The sequence below is a fragment of the Schistocerca nitens genome, chromosome 9 (genome assembly GCF_023898315.1).
Source record: "Schistocerca nitens isolate TAMUIC-IGC-003100 chromosome 9, iqSchNite1.1, whole genome shotgun sequence".
NCBI lineage: Eukaryota > Metazoa > Arthropoda > Insecta > Orthoptera > Acrididae > Schistocerca > Schistocerca nitens.
Window position 1 is genome coordinate 392,416,509 of NC_064622.1, and position 22,265 is coordinate 392,438,773.

General features: G+C 42.8%; 1 protein-coding gene across 1 annotated transcript in view; it reads left to right on the top strand.

The window, feature by feature from the left end:
* Nucleotides 1–269: 269 nt before the first annotated feature.
* LOC126204261 (cilia- and flagella-associated protein 251-like) overlaps nucleotides 270–22,265 on the top strand; it is a 181,378-nt gene continuing 159,382 nt past the window's right edge. The window contains exon 1 of the mRNA XM_049938651.1: nucleotides 270–303. Within this exon, the coding sequence (XP_049794608.1) occupies nucleotides 270–303 (34 nt within the window). The remainder of the gene's footprint in view (nucleotides 304–22,265) is intronic.

A 22,265-nucleotide genomic window follows, 5' to 3' on the forward strand; every position in this document is an offset into this window, starting at 1 on the left:
GCGAAAAATGTATTTCGAGAATGGCAGTGCAGCATGGAAAAGAATGAACAATAGTTTGACACCAAAGAATACTGTTTAAGAAGTTGTCACGTGATTGACAGAAAACAAAACAACGTCATTGTTATTGAAACTAGGCTTTCCGGTGTTAGGGAGCTAGTGCATACGTATTATTTTTTACGTTATATTTTTTTCTCTTCGCGAAACGGAGTTTCTTACGCACATATTTTTGCGTCATTATATTTCAAAATTTGTGAAAAATACTGACCGGAATGGCAGAAGAAGCACCTGAAGGAGCACATGCCGGTAAGCTACGTCTCATGAGAACACGTGATTCTTCACTCGAGAATCATGCTTTCCGTCATTAACTGCGATTTCTATATGCACAGAATAATGGAATATGCTAGCTAAGAGTCCCGTATAGTGAGCTAACATCCATCCAATCAGTTCAGCAGGCTGCCCCATTTCACAAAATAATTTTGAAACTTACATTACTATTAACAAGTTACAGGACCAACTAAAACACGTAAATATTTTCCCATTATCCTCTGAACAGATGTAGAATTCAGCAAGAGCGCTATAGAAATTTCGTTTGATCGGTTTTAATTAAAGACAGCAATATCTGTCTTAGGTGCAAACTGCGAATATTTCCTGTAATGCGTGGATTATCGAGACAAATATTTCACAGATCACAACGTCATTTTCATTAAATTGCGTACAAGAATTTTTATTTTCGTATACTTACTTTACAGGACTACTTCAGCTTCTTTAGTTAAAATAGATTCAAAAGTTTTGTAATGGATTTTGCCAAAAATGCTACGTAGAAGACTTTACTGCCAGGTCAGCCATGAAGTAACAATGGGGCAGCTAAGGCAGGTCTACAACTACATCTACATAGACACTCCGCAAGCCACCATATACCGGGTGATCAAAAAGTCAGTATAAATTTGAAAACGTAATAAACCACGGAATACTGTAGATAGAGAGGTAAAAATTGACACACATGCTTGGAATGACTTGGGGTTTTATTAGAACAAAAAAAAAAAGCATTGCTAGATGCGTGAAAGATCTCGGAAATACAGAAGCGTCCGATCTTACCCGTCGGCTTTGACCCATGACGTCACAAATACCGCGGAAACGACCATAAACAACAATTCCAATATGGCGGATATAAAAACATCGAATACGTATTGTAAACACTGAAATACACAAGTTTCACAAAAAGCCTAATGACTGTAACGGGACAAGCGTGGGAAATTGGGGGTTTTTGGGTGGGGAGAAACTAAATATGTCGTTATGCGGTGGGGGGAGTCTGCAGTGCCCCCCCATCCCCCCACAGGCTTCATTAGTGTCAAATCAATATTTTCGAATCATAGGCGGCCGCTGCCGCGGCCGCATTCCAAAAAAAAAAAAAACTCCCAACCTAACCTCAAGTGGGCTACGCTACAGATCAATATGTTCATCAAATTGCTTCCTATTACGTATACATGTTCTTTAAACAAGAGTACATCAAACCATGTATTAGGTTTTCCGCGCCGTAATGACGTCACACACCACAACACGCTTACGTCACGGGTCAAAGCCGACGAGTAAGATCGGACCTTTCTGTTGACCCAAGATCTCTTGCCCGCATCGTTTGGTGATGATCGTGTGCTCAGCCTCCACTTTCGTCATGCTTGGCCTCCCAGGTCCCCAGACCTCAGTCCGTGCGATTATTGGCTTTGGGGTTACCTGAAGTCGCAAGTGTATCGTGATCGACCGACATCTCTAGGGATGCTGAAAGACAACGTCCGACGCCAATGCCTCACCATAACTCCGGACATGCTTTACAGTGCTGTTCATAACATTATTCCTCGACTACAGCTATTGTTGAGGAATGATGGTGGACATATTGATCATTCCCTGTAAACAACATCATCTTTGCTTTGTCTTACTTTGTTATGCTAATTATTGCTATTCTGCTCAGATGAAGCGCCAACTGTCGGACATTTTTTGAACTTTTGTGTTTCTTTGGTTCTAATAAAACCCCATGTCATTCCAAGCATGTGTGGCAATTTGTACCTCTCTATCTACATTATTCCGTGATTTATTCAGTTTTCAAATTTATACTGACTTTTTGATCACCCGGTATATGATGCGTGACGGGGGCGGGGGGTAACTTGTACGACTACTAGCCCTTTCCTTCTTCCTTCCCATTCTACTCGCAAATAGAGCGAGGGAAAAACGACTGTCTGAATGTCTCTGTACGATCCTAAATCTCTCTGATATTATCTTCATGGTCCTTACGCGAAACGAACGATGGCGACAGTAGAATAGTTCTGCAGCCAGCCTCAAATGGCGGCTCTCTAAATTTTCCCAATAGTATTCGTCAAGAAGAACGTCAGCTTCCCTCCAGTGGTTCCCATTCGAGTCCCCGAAGCATATCAGCAATACTTGGGTGTTTCTGACCTACCGGTAACAAATCTAGCAGCCCGTGCCTGAATTGCATCGACATCTTTCTCTGATCCCAACTGATGATGATCCCGAACACTCGAGCAGTACTCAACAACGGAACAAACTAGTGTCCCGTCTTGTATGCGCTCTCCTTTACAGATGAAACACACATTCCGGGTCTAGTGATGCAGCGGATACAACCCGTCGGCTTTGACCAATGACGTCGTACATTACTCATAAATAGTAATGTCTTCACTTCGAGCCATAGACAATAAAACAGTTCTGTGTTGTATCCCGTCCTTCAGTTGACCTTTACACTGACACTACGTATCCGAACATTGAAGAGATTTACCAATATATGTCAACTGGAGAGCAGGATACAAATGTTGTGTATAGCTATATAGCTCAAGTACAGAATGGGATAACATTAGCATCGAAGGCGAAAAAAAAAAAACTGTTCCCCATAGTGAAGTACGGGATACAAATTGTATATGTGTCGTCTTATTGCCTCTTCGCGTAGTTAAACTGAGGTACCGGTTGCAAATGTAACGTACGTCCATTTCCACGTTTTCGTTAGCAGTGTACAAATATCGAGGTCAGCGGAAGTGTGGGATACAAATATTATGTACGTAGCTCGTTCTGCCATCGGTACTACTAATATCTACGTAAGAACAGACTGCTAGTGACAGCGGAGGCGAAATAAACAACACATGCAAAATTTGTATCCCGTGCTTCATTTAGAGGGTTTAGTGAAGCAGGGGATACATGTTGTTGTTGTTGTGGTCTTCAGTCCTGAGACTGGTTTGATGCAGCTCTCCATGCTACTCTATCCTGTGCAAGCTTCTTCATCCCCCAGTACCTACTGCAACCTACATCCCTCTGAATCTGCTTAGTGTATTCATCTCTTGGTCTCCCTCTACGATTTTTACCCTCCACGCTGCCCTCCAATGCTAAATTTGTGATCCCTTGATGCCTCAAAACATGTCCTACCAACCGATCCCTTCTTCTAGTCAAGTTGTGCCACAAACTTCTCTTCTCCCCAATCCTATTCAATATCTCCTCATTAGATACGTGATCTACCCACCTTATCTTCAGCATTCTTCTGTAGCACCACATTTCGAAAGCTTCTATTCTCTTCTTGTCCACACTAGTTATCGTCCATGTTTCACTTCCATACATGGCTACACTCCATACAAATACTTTCAGAAACGACTTCCTGACACTTAAATCTATACTCGATGTTAACAAATTTCTCTTCTTCAGAAACGATTTCATTGCCATTGCCAGTCTACATTTTATATCCTCTCTACTTCGGCCATCATCAGTTATTTTACTCCCTAAATAGCAAAACTCCTTTACTACTTTAAGTGTCTCATTTCCTAATCTAATTCCCTCAGCATCACCCGATTTAATTTGACTACATTCCATTATCCTCGTTTTGCTTTTGTTGATGTTCATCTTATATCCTCCTTTCAAGACACTGTCCATTCCGTTCAACTGCTCTTCCAAGTCCTTTGCTGTCTCTGACAGAATTACAATGTCATCGGCGAACCTCGATGTTTTTACTTTTTCTCCATGAATTTTAATGCCTACTCCGAATTTTTCTTTTGTTTCCTTTACTGCTTGCTCAATATACAGATGGAATAACATCGGGAAGAGGCTACAACCCTGTCTCACTCCTTTCCCAACCACTGCTTCCATTTCATGCCCCTCGACTCTTACAACTGCCATCTGCTTTCTGTACAATTTGTAAATAGCCTTTCGCTCCCTGTATTTTACCCCTGCCACCTTCGGAATTTGAAAGAGAGTATTCCAGTTAACATTGTCAAAAGCTCTCTCTAAGTCTAATGCTAGTGAAAACGAAGAAATCGACGTACGCCAAACTTGTATCACGTACTGCACTTAAGCAATACACTTCGAATGAGGTTCGAGATACAACTTATATATATATATATATATATATATATATATATATATATATATATATATATATATATATATATATTAAAAACGCGATATCCTTAACGTGAAGATACTACTGTCCGTTATATATGTCAACTATATTTTTCGTCTCTCGTATTCTTTTGTTTCTGAACATTCTTGTCAGCTCTTTCGTCTGTGTAATAAATGCTCTTTGGGCAATTCTGACGTCTTTGGTCAACGCCGACGGGTTGTATCCCCTGCTTTACTAGACCCCACATTCCTAAATTTTTCCCAATAAAGCAAAGTCGACTATTCGCCATTCGCCCTAGGATAAATAAATATGTCAAGATGCGATCCTCACAGAGTTACAGCGGATAATGTGGCTAATTTTCTGACATAGCAAGTACTTTTTAACGCTTGTAGCAGCCGAAAGATAACTGACTTTGTTCTTAGAGTTCCGTACCGCAATCTGTAAAAACAGGACCCTTATAGGATCTCTTCGTTGTCTGTCTGATTGTTAAGACCCCTTTTTCACTGGCACGTGTAGAGGTATCGAGATGAAATTTTATTAAGTACTATACTCCGGTCATCATAAGAATAAACCTGATGTAAGCAAGCACAGCCGGCCGATGTGGCCGTGCGATTCTAGGCGCTTCAGTCTGAAATCGCGTGACCGCTACGGTCGCAGGTTCGAATCCTGCCTCGGGCATGGATGTGTGTGATGTCCTTAGATTAGTTAGGTTTAAGTAGTTCTAAGATCTAGGGGACTGATGACCACAGATATGAAGTCCCATAGTGCTCAGAGCCATTTGAACCATTTGAATTTTTTAAACAAACACAAACGCGATGTTTGGTAGAAGAAGTAGCACACGTACACTCAATTTGTTACGCTCTTGGAAGTAGGTCCTACTGACGTATTAGATACATTATTACTAAGTTACGTTAAATGAAACTTTATGATATTCAAAAGTATTAACAGCCATCAACGTTTTCCTTAACCGCGCTTTAGCTGCGTAGTTTTTATTTCAAAAATCGTGTTCAGTCACAGCGTCTGCACTGTTTTGCTCTGATTGTTAATACGCAATATGAAAACGGCTGACGCTGCTTCCTGTTCTTTACTGAAACACGCGTATGGAAAACGGTAAAAAAGTGCCGAGAAATAGGTTGTTCTTAAATTTGTTAATTTCCAAGAATGATTGCCACTTTAAGTCGCGGCGTCCAAACGATACATATCGAAAGTACGATCCTAAATCGATTCTGTTGGCGGGCGTTATGATAAATTATTTGCGATCGTCATTTTTATCTGTTTTCCGTCGTTGTCTTAGTTGCTCTACGTTACACACTTCCGAGGATTAATGACACAAGGGAATTGTTCCTGTAGCGTACATATCACATGGACTTTCACATGACGACAACACCAACAACGAGTAAGGTAAGTCGTCTCCTTTGTAATTACAAGTATTTTTGTAACGCTCTTCTTTTGGTGTTGCTTTAGTGACCACTGTAAACATACTCATAACGCCCGCCACCAGAGTCGCGTGATCGATTTAGGAACGCACGTTCGATATGCATCGTTTCGACCTGGCGGCTTCAAGAGGCAATCATTCTTGGACCTTAAATTTTTTCGTAAATTTACAGAGATTGTGGTGTCACCGCCAGACACCACACTTGCTAGGTGGTAGCTTAAATCGGCCGCGGTCCATTAGTACATGTCGGACCCGCGTGTCGCCACTGAGTGATCGCAGACCGAGCGCCACCACACGGCAGGTCTCGAGAGACTTACTGGCACTCGCCCCAGTTGTACGACGACGTTGCTAGCGACTACACTGACGAAGCCTTTCTCTCAATTGCCGAGAGACAGTTAGAATAGCCTTCAGCTAAGTTAATGGCTACGACCTAGCAAGGCGCCATTTGTACCATTGCATGTATCTCAAGATAGTCTCACTTGTATCATCAAGAATGCTGTATACCAAAGGACGATATAAAAAAAAAATGGTTCAAATGGCTCTGAGCACTATGCGACTTAACTTCTGAGGTCATCAGTCGCCTAGAACTTAGAACTAATTAAACCTAACTAACCTAAGGACATCACACACATCCATGCCCGAGGCAGGATTCGACGATATAAAAGTTAAGTGTTCTAGTAGCTACGTTCTTTTCTTTATCACATTCATCACGTATCCTGTTCCAGACTTCGCGCCAATCGGCGTGTGTGTACGTGTGCCCTTTCGGCTACCCGTCTCTGTGGACTGGCTGCCTTGTCAGTCCACTACAGAGATAATCGACATTAAAGTTTTCTGAGGGACTGTATTAGATACAGCTGAGACAGAGTACAAACAGGACGAATAGCGGAACCGGTAGTGTAGTAGAGAAGAAAACATAATTTAATTTTTAAGGCAAAAGTGAAAAACCAGATACTCTTTATTTGCACTATGTCCACTGTTTTATACCACAGTTGTAGATAAGTGACGTAGAAACATGATGAGCAATCGTATTCACAGCATCGAGCACACCTTCCAAATGCTGTATTTTTACATTTGCTTCTGTAGCATTGGAATATGAACCCTACAGAACTGATGAGGAGCCAAGTTAAGGGATTTGGTCCGACAAATATCAGGATTGTTAAGCTGCCGGACGTACTGTAACTAACGCACGCAGCTATTTCACATATCACTGCCAAACGCTGGCGGGTTATACAACGGCACGTCATAAATCAGGAGGAGAAAATGGCGGCGCCTGGTTGGCTCCGTGGATTCGGTTGTTGATCGACTCGTTATCAACGTAGCAGATGAGTTCCAGAAGTGAAATGTATTTCTGGCATCCGGATAGGGAAGGAGCTAAGACAGTACCACACGACTGATTAGTTAATACCTTCACTGGTTTCAGTATTCAACAGTACGATGAAATTCCTGCGTAGCTCGTTCAGAAAAATTACCCTGTGTTTAAGTTAGGAATTTTCATCAATCTTGTTTCTAATCAGAATCCTGTGTCAGGTGATAACGAGAGCATTTTATGTTTTCCGTGTGGTCACCTAAGAAGCGCTCGATATTGCCGAATATTATTTCATTCTCTTCAAAAATTAAGCGACGTTTGAGCTCATATTGTTTCTTTACTCGCCTCGTATTTACATCTGAACTGCACCCGCTCACATCGTTGTAGGCTTGTTGGACCACCTGGCTGGCCAGTGCTGTCCAAGTTTAATGCGCCTGTAAAGTTGCTGTCCCGCATTATGGCTCAATCTATGTGCGTGTAACAAGGCATAAAATATATCCTTAAGATGGCACTAGACTGTATTGGTCCGAGTCTGGCTTCCGCTCCACGTGAAAGGAAATCTATTGAGATTCAGGCAAACGCGGAAGAGTACACGGCGTAATGTTTACATCAGGTTCATTCTTATGATGAACAGAGTATTAAGTATACGGCCCGTTGGCCGTGTAAATAATTAAAAGTTTCTAGGTCAATACAATCAAAAGATACGTCTATATGTCACATATTTTGATATTTGCAAACTCACTCATCCGACAATTTTGTTTGAGTGGACAGCTTCCGTAGTAAGCACGAAATATTTGTTTTGTAAATAAAAACCGCCATTTCTTGCTGCCCTGTATTTTGTTTCTCTCAAACACGTTTTGCCTTTACACAGAATCTGTATCGCTCAGATAACTAAGGCAAAACTTCAAAATGAAAATATCATCATTTCAAAAGCAAAGAAGGGAAACGCAGTAGTACTTATAGACAAAAAACAACACATTGAAAAACGCACAAGAATTCATCTCATAAAATAACATTACAAAATTAAAATCAAACGTAACAATCAGATTCCAGAAAAAAACACTCTGAAAAATATAGACATCATACTCGATAACACGGATAAAAGAAAGCTGACACACATGATCCCACTGCAGCTATCCTCGGAAGCCATCCAAGGATAAACTGAATCTTCCTGTGAGGCCAATATTGGATTTCAGAAAACCCCCACGTACAAGCTTGCACGATTCGTGTTACAGATATTGTCTGAAAATGTCAATTTAGAGGAGGACAGAACCATTAAAACACTAGACAGCTAATACACTAAATAAAAGATTTAAAAATCACAGACATGGCAACAGTCCTCTCATTTGATACGGAAAGCATGTATTCCAACATACCAGTACCAGAAACAGTAGAAATCATAGATAAAAACCTTAAAGCACATAGTCAGCACCCTGATGAACAGATTAACGAAATACATTAAAAAAGCTCATAACAGAACAAAATTAGTTCCAATATAATAATGAATTTTTTCATAAGAAGCTAGATTAGCAATTGGGTCCCTAGCTTCAGGAACCTTAGAGAATACTTTTGTAAGCCACACTGAACAGATCATTTGTACAAAATAGTAGCAAAAGGGTATAACATACTATATTGGTTCAGGTATATGGATGATATTCTCTGCTTAATAGACGAACCACAACCAAAAACTCAAAAATTTCATGCTGACATCGTTAAGATACATAAAAATATAAAATTTACAATTGAAAGGGAACAGACAAACCAAATTAACTTTTTGTATATAACAATTAAAAATCTAAACAATAAGCATATGTTTGAAATTTACTGTAAACCCACAGCAACTGACATTATCATTCCCCAATCCTCGAACCTCCCATACTCACAAAATCTTGCAGCTCTTCGACAAATGGTCCATAGACTCAACACAGCACCACTCAACAAAGAAAACTACCAAACAGGATTTGACATAATAATGCAGATAGCCAAAAACAAAGGTTACAATAGTAAAATAGCCACAAAGCTAAACAACAAAATTAAAAGTAAAATAAAAGCAGAAGACACAAAACGACAACAATAACACAACAAAAAAAAACACAATCATGTACTCTCAGTACCATAAGAACTACACAGGATAATCAGGAAAATACAGTAGAAGAGAAAGCACAAGATAGTACACAATGATATGCAAATACTAACTCACACATAAAATCACCTTCATTTTTAAAAGACAGGACATAAACATAGATACACAACGGACAATTCGATCCAAAAATACACCCCAAAACTGACAAAGAACAGAGATATATACCAAAAGCAGGTATATATCAGTTGCAGTGTAACACTTGTGGTGGTGGATACATATACATAAATGAGAGTTTGGAAATATAGGACAAACCACATTTGCAGAACACTTAAGAGAACACAATCACAAACCGACTACTAGAGAAGAAAACATGAAAATAATTAGAATCAACAATAAAAAAACACATCCTAATCTTGCAAGAAAATTACCACATACAGAAAACCAAAGCAGAAAGGAAAACCCCACTGAATGAATAAGTACACATGTCAGACAGCTCATTCTTTACACTAATAGATAAAATGAGAGAGTAACACTCATAGTAATAATGATAATACCATCCAACCCTTTTCCACTCACTTGTTCATAAAGTCCTTCACAAAAAATTTAAACCAAAACTAAAGGCAGCTGGACACCAGAACTTTCAACCACTCTCAGGCAGCCATTACATTCATATTCAACATTCTACAACTCGCACTGAATAACCATCAAAAGACCCCCCCCCCTCCCCTCCCCCCAAAACACACAAAATACTACTCCATAACACACTGTTTCACCATGCACACATACACACACCTTTTTGTAACACCCCATATATATATATATATATATATATATATATATATATATATATATATATATATATATAGAGAGAGAGAGAGAGAGAGAGAGAGAGAGAGAGAGATAACAGAAATTAATGGACGTTAGTGTTCAGCATGTACTTCGTTAGGTTAGCAAATACACTCCTGGAAATGGAAAAAAGAACACATTGACACCGGTGTGTCAGACCCACCATACTTGCTCCGGACACTGCGAGAGGGCTGTACAAGCAATGATCACACGCACGGCACAGCGGACACACCAGGAACCGCGGTGTTGGCCGTCGAATGGCGCTAGCTGCGCAGCATTTGTGCACCGCCGCCGTCAGTGTCAGCCAGTTTGCCGTGGCATACGGAGCTCCATCGCAGTCTTTAACACTGGTAGCATGCCGCGACAGCGTGGACGTGAACCGTATGTGCAGTTGACGGACTTTGAGCGAGGGCGTATAGTGGGCATGCGGGAGGCCGGGTGGACCTACCGCCGAATTGCTCAACACGTGGGGCGTGAGGTCTCCACAGTACATCGATGTCGTCGCCAGTGGTCGGCGGAAGGTGCACGTGTCCGTCGACCTGGGACCGGACCGCAGCGACGCACGGATGCACGCCAAGACCGTAGGATCCTACGCAGTGCCGTAGGGGACCGCACCGCCACTTCCCAGCAAATTAGGGACACTGTTGCTCCTGGGGTATCGGCGAGGACCATTCGCAACCGTCTCCATGAAGCTGGGCTACGGTCCCGCACACCGTTAGGCCGTCTTCCGCCCACGCCCCAACATCGTGCAGCCCGCCTCCAGTGGTGTCGCGACAGGCGTGAATGGAGGGACGAATGGAGACGTGTCGTCTTCAGCGATGAGAGTCGCTTCTGCCTTGGTGCCAATGATGGTCGTATGCGTGTTTGGCGCCGTGCAGGTTAGCGCCACAATCAGGACTGCATACGACCGAGGCACACAGGGCCAACACCCGGCATCATGGTGTGGGGAGCGATCTCCTACACTGGCCGTACACCACTGGTGATCGTCGAGGGGACACTGAATAGTGTACGGTACATCCAAACCGTCATCGAACCCATCGTTCTACCATTCCTAGACCGGCAAGGGAACTTGCTGTTCCAACAGGACAATGCACGTCCGCATGTATCCCGTGCCACCCAACGTGCTCTAGAAGGTGTAAGTCAACTACCCTGGCCAGCAAGATCTCCGGATCTGTCCCCCATTGAGCATGTTTGGGACTGGATGAAGCGTCGTCTCACGCGGTCTGCACGTCCAGCACGAACGCTGGTCCAACTGAGGCGCCACGTGGAAATGGCATGGCAAGCCGTTCCACAGGACTACATCCAGCATCTCTACGATCGTCTCCATGGGAGAATAGCAGCCTGCATTGCTGCGAAAGGTGGATATACACTGTACTAGTGCCGACATTGTTCATGCTCTGTTGCCTGTGTCTATGTGCCTGTGATTCTGTCAGTGTGATCATGTGCTGTATCTGACCCCAGGAATGTGTCAATAAAGTTTCCCCTTCCTGGGACAATGAATTCACGGTGTTCTTATTTCAATTTCCAGGAGTGTATAAACAAATCAAATACGTTGAGACATATAGTGAACTCACAGTAGTTACAGCTTTTGATCAAAGTTTTCGATCAAATATGTATAACTAGTGACAGAAGACTAATAATGCTCCACAACAACAAAGCAAACAATATGAAAATTGAGAACAAGTTCGAAACATGGAAACGTGATAATGTTTCGTAAATGAAGAGGTAGTGCGATCTTCAGCATGTGGCCAGATGGAGGGAACGCATACGCCAACCAAAAACGCGAAGTACTGTAAGTAATCACATTTTACATTGAAACGAATCGTGAACTGTTTTATAATCTACAAATAACACACATAAAAATAAAACTATATCATTCTATATCTCACACAAAAAGCCTTGGAGTAAAAATGGCGAACCTCGTCTGGGAGAAACAAAATACAGTGCAGCAAGAAAAGTCGGCTTTTATTTACAAAACAAATATCACACATCGGAACCTGTCGAGAGATCCCGGGATCGAATCTTTACTTCTCAATCTTACTTTCCACCTCTCAACAAGGGGAAGAGTCTCCACGTTAAATTGTAGGTCCCTTTTCTCCGATTGGACAACTTTGATAGGTTAGAGACACGCAGGTCGCCGAAGTGACGTCCAGTAGAAAGACGTGTACCAGCCCATTGAACGTCAATACTTTTTTTTCTCATCAGTAAACATAATTAAGTTTGTATGGAACTCCCACGGCGCGCAACCTACTCGCTCTTGTCCATCATTTTAATGGAAATATAAAGTTTTTTCTGTTGCTTTGGAAAGAGCTTTCACAGAGGACTTAAAGGTCATAATATGTGTGCAACTTGATCTGATAATATTTGTAGCTTTGTTCCATAGTCAGGAGAAGAGATGCCAAAAAAGTCTGTGCTATTTAACTAGATGAAAGTAAACATGTGCCTTTGGTACGGTCCGTATTTTTATTGTTTGACTTTATATAGTGCTCATATTGTTTGATCGGTACGTGCTATAAAACGATTCTCAACAGACGATTTGGTCTGCACATTTTGCAGCACAGGCCCATGTTATATGGCATTTCATGCCTTCAAGGATCTTCGCTGTTTTCTTGTCGATCTCTTGTTTCAGTTCTTCCTGTAGGTACAAGTCAAGAAGTCTTACGTCTGGTGAGAGTGTAGTGTGGTTCCCCAACGACCAATCCTGTCACCTCCAAATGCTCTGTTACAGTCTGTCGTTATCTGCGCGGAATGGGCGGACATCTGTCATACAAGCTACTATCGCATAGACCGCCTTACGTCTAGTAGGATGTCTTCCAATAACTGTGGCAGCATATTTGTATGAAACTGTAGGTACTTGTGGCTATATAGAGTGCAATCAATAAAACAGGGAACAATGAGACCCATTTTGGAAATCCCACACCACATACTGTATGACCAACGTCGTAGTTTATAGACTTCCTTCAGATTGCATTTTCATGTGATCAGTGGTGCAAATGACTGAGAATGATCTGTCCATCCGTAAACAAAATATTACCTAGAAAAACCGTTGCACTTAGCAGTTCTGGTAGACACAATTCCGAGAATTATAGCCGATCTTAAAAGTCATAGCCATGAGGGTGTTGATATAGGTAAATGTGGAAAGGATGAAAGGCGCGGGAATGTAATACTTGCATTACATTTTTTGGTTGACACTACTAACACGGTCAAGCTGCCTCGCCTATTACTCCTGTTAAAATGTTAGTACCATCTCTCTCGACTTTTGCTGCTTTTGGTTGGCTTATTTTATTCTTCACACTTTCAGTTACCGAGCGAGGTGGCACAGTGTTTAGCACACTGGACTCGCATTCGGGCAGACCCGCGTCCGGCCATTCTGATTTAGGTTTTCCGTGATTCCCCTAAATTGCTTCAGATGAATGACGGAATGGTTCCTGTGAAAGGGCACTGCCGACTTCCTAACCCATCGTTTCCTAATCCGATAGGACGGATGACCTTGCTGTTTGGTCCCCTCCCACGAATGAGCCAACCAATCGACACTTCCAGTTCCTTGAAATCTTTTTTATAATATTTGCAAAGACAGATCGTGACTGCTTGGCACTATGAGGATACTTTTCAGCATACATGTGAAAAAAATGTTCAAATGTGTGTGAAATCTGATGGGACTTAGCTGCTAAGGTCATCAGTCCCTAAGCTTATACACTACTTAACCTAAATTATCCTAACGACAAACACACACACCCATGCCCGAGGGAGGACTCGAACCTCCACCGGGACCAGCCGCAGCATACATGTGAAGTACGGCTCTAAGACGTCAACAACTTTCGCCATAAACGAGAAGCCGGCCGTTGTGACCGAGCGGTTCTAGGCGCTACAGTCTTGAACCGCGCGACCACTACGGTCGCAGGTTCGAATCCTGCCTCGGGCATGGATGTGTGTGATGTCCGTAGGTTAGTTCGGTTTAAGTAGTTCTACGTTCTAGGGTACACTAATGAACTGAGAAGTTAAGTCCCACAGTGCTCAGAGCCATTTGACCCAACCATAAACGACAACCATACCCACTTTTTCGACTATTGTTAGGGCTGCTTTAAGTCCTAATCGACACAAGCCATCGCTTGGGACGCCAAGCTGAGAGGGGCGTTACAGCTGTTCGATTTCTGAATACGACAGATCACAATTAGTAGCGGCAATTTGGGGCACCAAGTTGAGAGGGGCGCCCTAGTGTGAGGTTTGTATACAGTGCATACCACAACGGGTGAAAATGTACGGAGAAAAAAAGAGTGAGCGTGGAGGGGGATGTCGCTAATACAGGGTGGCGCACCATAAATCACCCGATTGAATTTTGATCCTACAAGTGTACTATTGGGGCAATAGCTTTCAAATTGTGCGCTCAATTTCGTGCAGTTCATAGAAATTACGCCAGATGTCATTGCGAGTTCATCGCTTCCGTTGTGAGTCTGCCATTTCAGTTTGCCGCGATGGCAGACAAGTGACGGTTGAGTGCTGCACGAAAGACGAAGATTGTGTTACTGTTCGCGGCGACGAACAGCATTACACTGATACAGAGAGGGTTCAGTGCTCATTTCGGCACACGGCGGGCTTCCATCCCACAGACAATATGCGGATTACAACAAAAATTTGAAGGTACTGGATCTGCTTTGGAGTGTCAGCGGCGGATACAGCCACGTACCGTGCCTTCGCCGCAAAACATTGAAGCAGTTGAAGTGTGTTTGACTCGTAGCCCGAGCAAATCATCAAGAAGAGCCAGTGCGAGTTGGGAATTTCACGCCGATCTGTACAAACAGTTATTCAGTCAGACCTTCGCTCGTATACACACACGATGACTGTGGCGCATAAGCTTACTGCGAGAGATAAGGAGCGGAGACTGCAAGGTGGGCAATCGAGCAAGACCAAGAGGTAGTGCTACACAACACACAGTTTTCTGACGAAGCTTATTTATACCTGAACGGTGCCGCGAAAAAAAAATAACTTTAGATTCTGGGCACGTGAACCTCCTCGAATAATTCACATGAAAGACACCTACAGGAGAAAGTGTGCGTGTGGCTCGCTATGTTAAGCCATGGAATGAACGGTCCATTCTTCTTCGAGGCTGTCCGCAGCTCGTGGTCTCGCGGTCGCGTTCACGCTTCCCGAGCACGGGGTCCCGGGTTCGATTCCCGGCGGGGTCAGGGATTTTCACCTGGCTCGAGATGAGTGGTTGTTTGTGTTGTTCTCATCATTTCATCATCATTCAGAAAAGGGCGATTTGGGCCTGAGCAAAGGTTGGGAATTTGTACAGGCGCTGGTAACAGCGCAGTTGAGCGCCCCACAAACCAAAACATCATCATCTTCGATGCTAAGTAATCGGTGAACTCTATTTACACATGCTGCGAACCAGTTCTTTCCTCAACTCATGGCCTCGTGCCCTCCATTGCAGACACAATGGTTCACGCAGGATGGAGCACGCCCCCTACACGAAAGACTTGGCCTTAAGGGATTGTCAAACAGATTTCCAGAACGTTATCTGGAGGAGAAATGTGGCCGCCCCACAGCCCGTACATCAACATATGTGACTTCCTCCTTTGGCGGTTCCTTAAAGAGAAGGTATGCCACAGAAAACCAGAAAATGCAGTGCAGCTTAGGGCCATCATTGTGGAGTTACGCCGCTCCATTCCAGAAATTTGCGTCGGAGAGTCGTAATAAATGCACTTGCCCGACTTGAAGTTGTAAACCAAAACGGCCGTCATATTCAACATGCGATTCGTTAGGTTGTATTTCCAAGCTGTATTATTTACTTTTACATCAATAAATTATAAATATTGTCAACAACAAATGTGTTATTCATGAAACAAATCAGTTGACTTATCGTGCGCCACCCTGTAGATAAGTCGCTTACGTGGGAAAATCTTCTCAGAACGACCCTGATTGTGGAACACATTGTGAAGGGATCAATAGCTTCGCGAGAGAGTTATCTGATCATTGCAACAACAGAGAAAAGACTGATGGGCTTCAGCCGTAGCAGAGTTAGATTTTTGCTTACATTTGGTACATCAGGGCAGTAGTTTGTGGGTCGGACCTTTTGTCCTGACGGTGGGACAGTTGGTTATGGTGTTCGTATCTTCTTACTGTTTCGGCATGTCCCGTACGTGTTACGTCTTTGAAATCCGCTTCAAAGGCTCCTTACAGTGCCACAGTAAGAAATATACTTCCAATAAAATAACAAAGTCGCCTTCGTTATTCAGCAGCTACGAATGTTAAAAATTGCGTGCATACATCAATGTGCTTACAAGGGGCTGCGCCTTCACGTGATCACCTATTGCGTCGCAATTCATGTTATAAAAAAATGGCTCTGAGCACTATGGGACTCAACTGCTGAGGTTATTAGTCCCCCTAGAACTTAGAACTAGTTAAACCTAACTAACCTAAGGACATCACAAACATCCATGCCCGAGGCAGGATTCGAACCTGCGACCGTAGCGGTCTTGCGGTTCCAGACTGCAGCGCCTTTAACCGCACGGCCACTTCGGCCGGCAATTCATGTTATACACAGGGCTTCTCCAGAAATGAAAGTAACGACAGCGGGAGCTTCAAACGTCTAAACGTTTGGAAAAAAAGTAGCATTTTTGTCACGAAATAGTCGAGGCATCAGTCATTTACGTTAGCGTTGTTTCCAGGCAGCGGAAGGAGGATAGAACGGTAAGCCGACGGTCATTGAAACCCTTCCGTCTCCTCTATACCTCTTGTGTTATTGATAACCTTTCATTTTCCAACAAACTATGTAACCTTTTCTTGGGATTTCTATCTCTTGCTTAATAATAACAAATGAAATCTTCCCTTTGAAATTTATTCTCTTTCTCTATCTTCGCATACAAATTTAATTGCTGCTTATTAAAAGTGATTTTCTGATTATTTCGACGAAACACAGAATGTGTCGTCATCGTGGCCCTCAGTCGTTATCTGCAATAACCCAAAACTGTTCTTTACCTTTTTTCCTGTTACTGGATTGCCATCTGAATGCTACATCGAACTGCGACATGAATATATTTACTCTGTTTTATTACCAAAGCTGACGTTATTCTCTAATATCAAAGCTGACGTTATTCTATAATTAATTTGACTGAAATTACGTAATTCATAGATAAACTTTTTCTTGACAACAATAAAATTTTGCAAAGTTTTACGTTGATGGTTTTTGGGATGGATTATAATTAGAAATGCAATACTGCTGGCAAAAGTTAATTATATTCTGAATGAAATGATTTTACAAACGTTCAAATGGGACTTACTTTTTACAATAATCTTACAACTAGCAATGCGCAAACATACCTTCAGTAGTCTTGAGTTTCTCAAAAAATTAATTCAATAATATTAGTTCCTCTTATTGTATGAGTTAGCTGATGTCTCTGTATATCCGTTTATAATCTCTTGTAAATCATAGCTAGTGGCTGGCAGGCACACCGCTCCTTTCAACCTCTCGCTTCAGAGCTACTACCGACTCGCTTCACTTCTCGCTTACTACTAGGGGTGGGCAGGAAATCACAGTGACTGAGAAGTCACAGATATCACAGTAGCAACTTTACAGAATCTAACTGCGATTTCAGTCACAGTTAGCAGTCGCAAGTAGTATTTCACATTCAAAGACGTGAGCCATCTATTGGTCGAATTTAGCACTGCTTTCTGCGATTTCAGTGACAAGTCGTAACTAAGAGTCGCAAGTAGCAACTAAAAAGCGCAGTTAACATACTTTTCCTAGTGTCATCTGTTGACCGAGCCTTGTGCCTCACGAGATCGATGTGCTGTGTGTGCATATGAAGGGCTTATTTCAATAGTGGTACAAGTCCATTTTTGTTCATTTTGAGATACAGAGTCCTGAAGTTAAATGAGCGCTGAAAAATCTGCAGTTGAGATACCAGAAATATTCAAGCATATGGCTTCTTGCTAGAGATGAACCTTTATTTATGTTTGTTTGGATCATTAATTTCAGAAGCATTATAGACAGAAAAGTGGAGGTAATGGACTTGTACCACTATTGAAATAAGCCCTTCATATTATATGACGACATGCACATTCAGCATCAGTTATGGTTGGTCAAATACTGCTGTGACTCTGAATGTATTATATTAATAAGAAGCAACATTGCCTTTTTCTTCTGAAAATATCAAGTAACGTAACAAATGTGTTTGATTCTGCTTCCAATATGACAGTTTTGGTTAATACTCCACATGCCTACAGGACTTTGCAATGTTAACACAGCAGAACTCAGACATCTGTATAAGTGTAGAGAAATGAAAACAGTCATATGAATGCCTCACTTTTGTTCCGACACAGTTCAAGACTCGGGAGAAAAGTTTTACACCTGGTGTTCTACATGGCAACTTCACACACAAGAACTTTTTGCCGACACTACTACCACCTACATAAGTAAGCTTTTCCTGTGTTACTTTCAAGTAATGCACTTAAGCTATTCCTGATTTAACTGGAAGATTTGTACTTCCCACTTTCATATCAACAGCCTCAAAATACATATTGTAGACTTCGGGATATGTTACAGGTCAAGTACACAAGCACACCAAGATTGTGGAGAAAGGGGGGGGGGGCGGCATGTCACTCTCCAACAAGTGTTTACCAATAAGTAAGTGGCGGAAAATTATGGGTATAGGACGGCTTAAACATGTGGAAAATGAGATTTTTATTATTGACTCACTGTATTTGACATTTATTATTCCTTTAAAATCGCACAACAACTTCAATAAAACACAGTTTAATCATTCACACACTTATTTCACAATTATTTCACTTTTAAACTGCAAATCCTCTTAGAGCTGTCTTGAATCTTCACGAGTCTCTCTCAACAGCCTTGATGTGGATAGATACGTACAGCAACCAGTAATCAGAGTCACAACTGTGTCTGCAAAAACACAAGGATTATTAAACAATTGTTGCTGTCATTAATTACTAGCAATATAATTGACAGAGTAGATTGCTAATATTTGCTATAATGAATATCACATTTGCAAGAACGATCTCACTGAAGTAATTAAGTCCATCGAAACGCTTAGAAACTAACCTCTCGTCTGACGAAAACGGTCTAAAGACGCAGTGGCAATTTCTTCAGATCTGTTGACAATGATATTTTGAGTTATCACTTTACTGAGTGACTGAAATGTAGTTCAGGTACCTGTGAACATAACAATATGTTAGAATTCATTTTCTAAATACGAACTATTACGGTACTGTACGGCTACTTACATATTAATTACACTATTAATATTTTCACAGTTGTTTCTTTAATACAAAATTAAAGCCAATGGAAGAAAAAACGTAAAACATACTTGCCAATGACAGTTTTGTTGAGATGCAATTTTCTGTGTTGACAGATGTAACTTTTTCATACGGTGGTACGTCGCAGAAATCGCAGGAATCACAGAAATCGCAGAAGTAGCAGAAGTCACAGAAATCGCAGAAGTAGCAGAAATCGCGGAAGTAGCAGAAATCGCAGAAATAGCAGTGGCGGAGGGATACACGACCTATGTTCCTTAACTGCGACTCTTAACTGCGACAAATCACAGTTAAGAATAACAGATACTGAAAAGTAGCATTCACAGAAATCACTGATACCGGAAAATCGCAGTTTAGCCCATCACTACTTACTACTGACATCCTACAAACGCTAGAGTGCTGTCTCTCCTGCCAACAATGCTTTCTGGTGGAGACAATCCCTGCTACCATTACAAAATGTATCAATGCGCGGTCTTTCCCGCTCTTTTCTTAAAATGTATCCGTACGCGGTTTCTCCCGCCCTTTTTAAAATTATATCAACAATACTTTGGTGCAGACATTCCCTGCTACCACAATTATTTCCAACATGGCAAATATTAATTATTCCTACTTAATCCTATTAATAAAGTATAAACATCTTTCATAAATCGTGGTTTGACAATAGACAATAGAAATATACACGTCTTACATCATGAGGTTGCGTTCCGAAGCGGAATCTTTTATTGTTATTATTATTATTATTATCAGCTTTCACGCCACACTGCAAAGATAAGTAGAAACAATGCTCAGTACATTGGATTTATTAATATTTTCATAGAAGGCGTGAAGAAAAGAGGTAAAGGAAAAATTTGGAATTGCAAATAAATTTACAGGATAGGACTGTAAGGAATACACGAGGACTTCGTGTGTCAAATTATATACAGTCGATGATTTACGCATGCTGGGATGATATTCATCGTAAAAGCAGGAAAAGCTGTAATATTCTCGCCATCTCTCACACGTTATAAACTTTCTTTTTGTAATTACATAGTTGTTTTAATCTTTCTGTAGAAAAACAAATTTGGTGTACTCCCATAAAGTGTTCTCTCTCATCTCAGTTTGGCAGCAAACCACGTGTAACGCGCCATTTCGCCAAATATTGTCGAGGATAGCTGGTGATGTACAATGGTATGAACTGGGTGATCAAAAAGTGCGTATAAATTTGAAAACTTAATAAACCACGGAATAATGTAGATAGAGAGGTAAAAATTGACACACATGCTTGGAATGACATGGGATTTTATTAGAACAAAAAAAAAAAAAAAAAACCGCATCTACCGTTATCGGGCCTTTTTTCTTCGAGGAAATGCGTGATTCTGGTTTTGTAACTGCTACCGTGACGGGTGAGAGGTACGCCGATATCTTACAGAATCGCATCATCCCCAGCCTGGCTGATAAACACCTGCTGGAACGTGTAGCGTCGGCAGACTTGCCAACACTACGCACACTAATTGAAAGAGGCGGCCAAGATGCACGCGCTAACTCACGAAGGATGGAGTAAGGTCTGAAACAGGATACGTAATGAATGTTATAAAGAAAAGTACGTAGCTCCTTGAATACTTAACTTTTAATACATCCTTGTATACATCGTTCTTGATGAGACATATGGAGATTGTGGCGATACAAGTGAGACTCTTTAGATACAAGCTATCTAAGGCTAATGGCGCCTTGCTAGGTCGTAGACATGGACTTAGCTGAAAGCTATTCTAACTGCCTCTCGGAAAATGAGAGGAAGGCTTCGTCAGTGTAGTCGCTAGCAAAGTCGTCGTACAACTGGGGCGAGTGCTAGTAAGTCTCTCGAGACCTGCCGTGTGGTGGCGCTCGGTCTGCGATCCTCACAGTGGCGACACGCGGGTTCGACATGTACTAATGGACCGCGGCCGATTTAAGCTACCACCTAGCAAGTGTGGTGTCTGGCGGTGACACCACATTCCTCCCCCGCAAATCGGCGAACGGTCGTGTGATAAGGCTTCCGCCCGCCGTGGGGAGGACCCTATGTTGACGTATGCGATGAGGTGGGGAGCCTAACAACAGGCGAGGCTGTGCCACCCGCACCCGGCCATTCGGTCCGAGGGGAGCTAGGAAACGCCTGAAAACCTAGTCCAGGGTGCACGTCAACATGCGGTGTATGCGCCCGTAATGAGACAGGAGGGGCCGAAGGGTCGACCTCCATTGCGTCGGGGGATCCGATGCGCGATGACGACATCTGGTCCGGAGCGGGCAAGAGTTCCATGGCGGAGGACAGCTGGTCACGGGAAGCGATCGGCGGCGCGTGACCCAGGGAGGCGCCGGCCGGCTGCAGCGAAGCGTCCACTGCGGGCGGCGCCGGCGGGAGAACCGGCGGCGGCGCATCGCCATGAGGCAAAATGGAAGGCATCGTCGGTAACACCTGGGGATGAGGCGAGCCAGTAGATGGGTCCCCAGGGCGCTGACCGGACGGCACCGTCGCTGAAAGCAGACGGGGAGCGGCAGAACCCGGGCGACGACAGAGGCGGAGCTGATTGAGATGCCGACGCACTTCACCAGAGGCCCCCAAAACCAAATACATCGCGCGGCCGAGGCAGCGAAGAATGCGCCCTGCGAGCCAACGCCGTGAACCTCGATAGTTGCGATAAAATACAACGTCGCCAGGAGCAAAAGCAGGAGTCTGCCGCGGCACAGGAACCTGATGCGGCGGATGCAGCAAAGACATCAAGGTTCGATGAGGACGACCGTGGAGCAACTCAGCTGGCGAGCGACCATCGCGGGGCTGAGAGCGATACGAGGACAAAAAGAGCAACAATGCGTCCTCCTGAGAATGCGACTCTTTCAACTTCAACATCTGTGACTTGAAAGTCCGGACCAATCGTTCAGCGGCACCGTTCGACTGAGGCGAAAACGGCGCGGATGTCAGATGGTG